Here is a 7,898-nt window from a genome sequence, read left to right as displayed (position 1 = left end):
CCCCAGCCCGGGACTGAGCCTCCTTGAGAGAGGGCCATGCCAGCCACTTCTGCCTTCGGGGAGGACTTGCCGCCAGGTTTAAGCGCGAGTGACGGGTGCCAGGGAGACAGACTGACGCCCAGACGACCCGATCCATCAGAGACAGGTAACTCTGTCCTGCTGGCTTTCTGGGCGCCCAGACCAGTCCTTAGCCAGAAGATCTGGGGCCGCCCAGCTCTCGGACGCTGGAGGGGGTGATCCGGGGGCGGGGGACTGCCAGAGTCAGCCGACCCCCGCCCCCTCCCTCCCTGCGGCGGCGGGGTGGGAAGGGCCAGGATGCGAGCTTAGCACCTCCCCCAGAAATGCAGCACTTCGCCCCCCTCATCCCCGCCTCGGCGCTCCCTCTTTGCTGTGCTCCCTCCCGCCTCCTTCCCAAGGGCGCCCTTCTCCTGCCCCCTTCACGTCTGAATCCCTCCGTGCCCCCTTTCTCTTCTGCTTGCCCCCTCCTCACGCCCCTGCCTCCGGGTGTTTCCCCTCTCCAACCCCCACCCCCGCACCGCCTGATTCCGAGGGGCGGGCGCGCACGGGGCTGCGCACGGGAGGGGGCGCCGCGCCAGCTTCGCGTAGCTGCTCTGACGCCGCCGCCGCCGCCGCCGCCGCCCTCCGCAGCCCAGCCTGCGCCCCGCGGCAGCTCCGCAGTGCACTAGCCACCGTCGCCGCCGCTCCGCCAGTCCCGCTGCCCGCGCGCCGGGTCCGACCCTGAGCAAGCCTCGAACGCCAGCCCAGGGGGTCATGAGCCAGAGCGCCCCGGGGCGCCGCGGGGACAGCAAGCGTAGATAGCGGCCTCTCGCCCCCGGGCCCTCACAGTCCTGCCCCGCGTCCCCCGCATCCCCGGCTCCTGTCTTTTCCTCTGGTCCCGCCGCCGCCATGGCCACCTTGCTCCGCAGCAAGCTGTCCAACGTGGCCACGTCCGTGTCCAACAAATCCCAAGCCAAGGTTAGCGGCATGTTCGCCAGGATGGGTTTTCAGGCGGCCACGGATGAAGAGGCGGTGGGCTTCGCACACTGCGACGACCTCGACTTTGAGCACCGTCAGGGCCTGCAGATGGACATCCTGAAAGCCGAGGGCGAGCCCTGCGGGGAAGAGGGTGCTGAACCGCCCGTCGAGGGAGACATCCATTATCAGCGCGGCGGCAGCGCTCCCCTCCCGCCCTCGGGCTCCAAGGACCAGGCCGTGGGAGCTGGTGGCGAGTTCGGAGGCCACGACAAGCCCAAGATCACGGCGTGGGAGGCGGGCTGGAACGTGACCAACGCCATCCAGGTGAGCGCGGGATTCCCAGCTCTGCCTGTGCCCTCGCCCCCAGCTCAGCGTGCCTGGCTGTGTCCCCAATGGTCTCCCTGTGATCAAGGCCTTGGGAACCCCTCTGGTAACCGAGAATCTTCCTTTCTTCAATCCCTCCCAGCCCTGTGTAGGGACCTGCGCCTCCGGGCGGTGTCTCCCGCCCTGATCCACTTCCCCTCCTGCAGCACCAGCTGCAGGACAGCTAGGCTGAGGTTCGGTCAGAGACACCTGTCCAACACTGCAAAAGCTAGCGAAACGAGGGGAGGAAGCGGGGAGGGATGAGGGAGAAAGAAAATCAGGATTGGAGGGAACGGTGTCGCCTTGGACTCTGGAATGGATTCACAGCTGCATTTTCTGACGGAAAGGAGAGGGGGAAATCTCTGAGCCCGGAGTCTCCTCCCCTGACACACACGCATAGACGCGCACACGTACATAGGCAAGCACACATGCCCGCAGCCCCCCTTCCCACGAACAATCGCGCAGGCACAGGCGCACATGACATGCATCTATATATAGGCCACAGTACTATCCCCAAATGCACCTGTATACACCCCCCACAGAAGCACATACCTGTACATACCAAGCACACACATACTCGTTTGAACATAACAAGCACACACATGCACAGACTCATGCAGACAGGACCCAGCCTGCTCCTTCTGGTGCAGCGCTGTTGGAGACATACAGGCTTACACACAGGAACGCACACTCCAGCGAGCACAGACTCGCCCCTCTCGCCTGAAATCCCGGCTGCACCGCAAAGAGGCAGCCAGCTCTTCCGCGTGTGAACCTGGAGGGGCCCCCTCCAGAGGCTAAGAACCGCCGGCTCTCCAGGCCCACCACCTCCTCTTGCTCCCAGGTCCCCACTCCCCACCAGACGGCGCCGGACTCTGCCAGAGCATGTTTGGAGCCCTCTCAACGACCCCCAGAGCAGTCAGGGACGGGCAGGTCACGGTTTGGGGGCAGAGGAGGCTTCAGCCCTGCGGCTTTCCCCGGCGGCGTCCCTGGAGCGCAGGATCACTGGGGCGCAGAACGCAGGTTTCCTGGGAGTGGGAGGCGGCCAACGGGTTGCTGGGGGTCCTGGGCTCAGCCGGACTCCATGGGTCCCTGCACACCAGATGTCCCGACCCTAGGCGCCTTCCGCTCCAGGGTCCAGAGAGATGACCTTGAAGGACAAGGGACCAGGGACCCTTGGATCCAGGGGCCGCGACTGCCTTCGTTGTTGCCCACACCTTCCCCAGGGCGTCTTTCAAGGCCTCGTTCGGCAGGTCCGGAGGGAGGCCAGGGCAGGAGGCTGGAGACTCACAGGCCTCTGGGACCCTGGATTTCGTTAGCGTTTCTTCCCCATGTGGATTCAAACCCTACTTCCACAGCCCTGCCCGTCCCACCCCACAGCATCTGGTTCTAGCCTCTTGCTTGATTTGGCTTTCCTGCAGCGCTCACGCTTTCCCTGGGGGCTCCTCATCCTGCCTGCCTCTGCCACTTCCACTTAGCACCCTGCCTCAGGACCCGCCCTGACCCAACCCAACTCTGGCCGTGTCCTAAGACTCTCGGTCTCCAACCCCGCCTCCTGCCTCCCCACGCCCCATTCCCCAAAGCCCTCCTGCACCTTCACATTCCCTCTGTACTTGTCTTCCCTGGCTTCGCTCCGCCTCCAGCCCCTCTTCCCCTCAGCCCTATCTTCCTTCCCTCCCAATGCCTCTGTTAGCGTTTCCTTCTTGGGTCTGGCCCGTAGACACCCGCGTTTCCCTCAGCTTCCGCGCACCCCATTGCAGCCCCACCTTACATCCCGCGCCACTCTCCCGGGGGCTCAGGCCCGGCTGTCTGCCCTTCTAAGCGCCCTTTTCCGACCCCGCTCCCTCCCGCCTCTTCTCCTATCCTCCCTCGTCCCCATTTCTGGTTCTGTCCCCCGGAATCACCCCAAGTACCTCCACATTCCCCTTCCCTCCTGTGGCTGCTCCTTATTCTCAGCCCCCTCCCCATCTCCCAGCCACGAGCGCACTTTTCCTTCCATCCTTAAATACCTCCCTCTCCACCTTGGACTCAACGCCCAGGCTCGGGGTTAGGCCCTCCTACATCCCCATTGCACCCTACTCTTAACCTCGCCTCCCGGCTGGCTTAGGCCCAGTTCTCAGTCCCCTAAGCGCCCCCTTCCGACTACAGCTTTAAGCCACGCCCCCAGCTCCCCTCTGCCGCGGCGCGGCCGCTGAGCGCCCCCGTCTGGTTGCCTCTCCGCTCCACAGGGCATGTTCGTGCTGGGCCTGCCCTACGCCATCCTGCACGGCGGCTACCTGGGCTTGTTCCTCATCATCTTCGCCGCTGTGGTGTGCTGCTACACCGGCAAGATCCTCATCGCGTGCCTGTACGAGGAGAATGAGGACGGCGAGGTGGTGCGAGTGCGGGACTCGTACGTGGCCATAGCCAACGCTTGCTGCGCCCCGCGCTTCCCCACGCTGGGCGGTCGCGTGGTGAACGTGGCGCAGATCATCGAGCTGGTGATGACATGCATCCTGTACGTGGTGGTGAGCGGCAACCTCATGTACAACAGCTTCCCGGGGCTGCCTGTGTCGCAGAAGTCCTGGTCCATCATCGCCACGGCCGTGCTGCTGCCTTGCGCCTTCCTTAAGAACCTCAAGGCCGTGTCCAAGTTCAGTCTCCTGTGCACTCTGGCCCACTTCGTCATCAACATCCTGGTCATAGCCTACTGTCTATCGCGGGCGCGCGACTGGGCCTGGGAGAAGGTCAAGTTTTATATCGATGTCAAGAAGTTTCCCATCTCCATTGGCATCATCGTGTTCAGCTATACGTCGCAGATCTTCCTGCCTTCGCTGGAGGGCAACATGCAGCAGCCCAGCGAGTTCCACTGCATGATGAACTGGACGCACATCGCCGCCTGCGTGCTCAAGGGCCTCTTCGCGCTCGTCGCCTACCTCACCTGGGCCGACGAGACCAAGGAGGTCATTACGGATAACCTGCCCGGCTCCATCCGCGCTGTGGTCAACATCTTTCTGGTGGCCAAGGCGCTGTTGTCCTACCCGCTGCCATTCTTCGCTGCTGTGGAGGTGCTGGAGAAGTCGCTCTTCCAGGAAGGCAGCCGCGCCTTTTTCCCGGCCTGCTACGGCGGCGACGGGCGGCTCAAGTCGTGGGGGCTGACGCTGCGCTGTGCGCTGGTCGTCTTCACTCTGCTTATGGCCATCTACGTGCCGCACTTCGCGCTGCTCATGGGCCTCACCGGCAGCCTCACGGGCGCTGGCCTCTGCTTCTTGCTGCCCAGCCTCTTCCACCTGCGCCTGCTCTGGCGCAAGCTGCTGTGGCACCAAGTCTTCTTCGACGTCGCCATCTTCGTCATCGGCGGCATCTGCAGCGTGTCCGGCTTCGTGCACTCCCTCGAGGGCCTCATCGAGGCCTACCGAACCAACGCGGAGGACTAGGGCGCAGGGGCCAGCCCCGGCCGCGCTCCCGCGCTCGCTCCTCCTCCACCCACCCCACCCCCACCAGCCTCCTGCGCCCTGCGGCAGCGCTTGGGAAGCCAAGCTTTAAACATCTCTGGTCCCTAGTTTCTGATTATTCGGGGATGGGGGGTGGGAGGGAGTAGGGATTCATGATCCGTCGCGTCTGCGTTTCTGTTGTCCTTTCTTTTACACAACACCCTGGTTGGAGGGGGAGGCGGGGCGCATTTGTGAGCGGGGTTTTCTGTCCTTCCAGGAGGGGCCCTGACAGTTTGGTTCCAGTCACCGAGGGGGGTGGGAAAGGAGAGAGAAGGGGCGCAGCTCGCAGGCGCGGAAACTTGACCTTGGGGGGACATTTCGCATCCATCCCGTGCTCGGAATCTACAGCGTGCAGCCATTTCCAGCAAGAGCGCTTCCCATTCTGGAGACGGTTCAACCCTGCGGCGGAAAAGGCTGACCGGGAAACCCATTTCGGGTGGGCGATTTTCCTTCAACGAAGCCAGGAGGCGAGAAGCCGCGGCGGGGACAGATTGCCTGCCGGTTTTCAGGAATCCAAACTCATCTTGTGCAATTTATCAGGTTGTGGAACTGTTCTACTGTGCGTGTGGTGTGCTCGTGGTGAATAAGATGAAATGTATTATCAGAAAAAAAAAATCTATCTCTAATTTAGAGTGCGGTGCATAATTATATCCGCAAATAAAGAAGAAACAAAGGCGTGCGCGGCCTCGCGTAGGTTCTGTATGTTCGCACCAGCCGGGATCCCCTCGCGGGGGGCGGCGGGGGAACCGGCTCCGGCCGGTGAAGCAGGAGGAGGTGGAGGAGCAGGTGTGTTTAAAGGGTTCCAAGAGAGCTCCAGGGAGCTCCGAGGTTGGTTCGCACCTGCAAGAGGTTCTCCAGGTGTTCAGAGCAGGAGCATGCAGTAGCCGTCCCCTCAGCTGCCAGAACAGTTTGTTTTTGAATCTCTTCCGCTGGGCGGATCCATTTGAGAATTTGGCGGGTGCTCTCAACCCGCAATCCTGGGGGGTGCGCGGGGTGGGGGGAGCTTTTATGTACGAAAACCTACAAGTTTGTTCAACAGATGTTTGAACACAGCCCATCAGGGCTGTGGCTGTGTTGGGTGCCAGGACAAACTCGACCCCTGCTCTCCTGGAGCTTACGGTCTACTGGCGGGGGGAGGTGTCAGGCCATAAAGAAGGACCCGCAGAAATCCACAACATGACGGAAGCCTTCGAAGAGACCTATAAAGGAAGTCAGAAGTGGGTTGTGTATTTCACCAGGCCACCAGGGCCAGCCGCCAACCCAGCTTCAAGGGTGTCTCTGACCTAGGAGAACCGCCCCTCATGTCCGTCCAAGCTGGGGTTTGCGCAGCCACAGCAAAGAGATCTGGGGCTCTCTAGAATTAAGAGCCTGGAGCCATTTAGGTCCCAGTCTCCCCTGATCTTGGGGAGCCTGTTTGAGAATGTTATTTGCCTGAATTACCCAAAAGATCTAGTCCCTTTTTGTGCGGATCCGATTGGATCGCAGGACCTGCGCTGCCTGTGGGAGCCCCCATCCAAGGACTGTTGAAGGGTCAGGGTCAGGCTTTCCAGCTGGGAGCTGGGAGCGCAGGACTGCTGGGCTGTTCCCGGGTCCTCTTTCACCGCGAGAAGCCACCACTGAGGCAGAGGCTTCGTTTGGAACGATTTCTCCAGGTGTGAATGGTGCAGGGCGAAGAACCCGGGGAATACCCAAGTAGGGTGTGCGTTTCCCCCTGCCCGCTGCAACGGGCGTGTGACAGAGAGACTGTGTGAAGATATGAGTGTGGGGTGGAGGAGGCTGTATCTGTGCGCTCAAATCGCCTCGATAAATGTGGGGGCGTGCTCCGTGACGCGCCTGCAACAGAGGTGACCTCGCATCACCTTGGTTCTGCAGCCACAGAATAGGAGTGGAAGGGGAGGAAGATAGGATTTGGTGCCCTTGGCGGCCACAGAGGCTCTAACGCTTTAAATGGGCCATTTGAGATATCTGTTACAGTCCTCCGAATTCCCCTTTGTTGTGCATTCGGATCCGGGACTAGCCGTAGGGTTCTCGGTTTCCAGTCCCTCTATGACCACTGATGTCTCCCAGGCCTGCGGGTGGGTGCTGATTGCTCAACCTCCTGCCCCATCTCCCACGGCTTCTCAGAGGGTCTGTGAATCCCCAGATGCACTTTCCGAGCTCAGTCTGCAGCCTTCAGATAAAGCCCAAACTTTTACAGAAGAAAGGAAGGTGGGAGCGTCACGCTGCACCAGCTCTGCCCTTCCGGTCCTTAAAAGGACAAACAAGACGCCAGGCAGGCTCCTGGCAGCGCCTGCCATCTCCGCGGGCTCGCCTGCATCCGCTCCATTGAGCTGGCTCCAGGTTTTATGCTCAGCGTGCAGCATCCCGTGTCCTGGGGGAGGAGGGAGGGGAGCCCAAATCCTGAAGGTGGCACAGGCGGGAGAACCAGCCCCCTAGGCGCCTCAAGGGGAACCCTAAACCCGCCTTAGCAGGACACCCATCCCCGGACTCGCATCAGGGCTACTGGGAGAAACGGGAAGCAAGAGCAGATGGGATCAATCTCCGCACCCCTAACCACCCACCCCCACCACTAAGTGCGTGGGTAGAAGCTGAAACGAAGAAGTCGTAAGCTCTCCTAGCAGTGGGCTCTTTGTACAAGTCCAAGGAAGCAGATCGTCTTGGCAAGGCAGGTCGAATTGAGAAGAGCAGGGTCTGTGTCAGTCCCCTCCAGGCCTCCCATCAATTCTCATGGCGCATCCTGGCTCCAGGGGCCGCACACTCTGATAAGCTGTCACTACCTGCGTCTGCCCCAGAGGTTTGTCTGTGCACCTGGCCCCTGGCCTTAGGACCCCGCAGGTAACTGCCAAGACCCTTGTGGGTCAGAGGAGCCCAGAATCGCCACCGCTGGTCCGGAGACTGCCCTGCCTCGCCCTCCAGCTGTAAGAGTGCAAGCTACCTGCCCTCAAAGAAGGTTCTCCCGCTTTGTAATTTGGGTAAACTCTTTCCCAAACAGCCTAAATGCTTCTTGCCTCCTCCACCCTCCTGCCCAGTTGATAATTATTGGTTATTTCTAGTGCTTTATTTCAGGTCCTCAACATTTCCAAAGTGGGC

General features: G+C 61.3%; 1 protein-coding gene across 1 annotated transcript; it reads left to right on the top strand.

Annotated features, from left to right (window-relative positions):
- Positions 1-431: 431 nt before the first annotated feature.
- On the top strand, positions 432-5,484 carry SLC32A1 (solute carrier family 32 (GABA vesicular transporter), member 1). The gene is made up of 2 exons (XM_012652059.1): positions 432-1,299; positions 3,564-5,484. The coding sequence occupies exons 1-2, from the start codon at positions 907-909 to the stop codon at positions 4,749-4,751; spliced, it is 1,581 nt and encodes a 526-aa protein (XP_012507513.1). The 5' UTR covers positions 432-906; the 3' UTR covers positions 4,752-5,484.
- Positions 5,485-7,898: the final 2,414 nt, after the last annotated feature.

Source organism: Propithecus coquereli, unplaced genomic scaffold (assembly GCF_000956105.1).
Source record: "Propithecus coquereli isolate 6110/MARCELLA unplaced genomic scaffold, Pcoq_1.0 Scaffold378, whole genome shotgun sequence".
Taxonomy (NCBI): Eukaryota; Metazoa; Chordata; class Mammalia; order Primates; family Indriidae; genus Propithecus; species Propithecus coquereli.
Note: the sequence above shows the minus strand (reverse complement) of the source record. Positions and strands in the feature narration are given on the sequence as shown.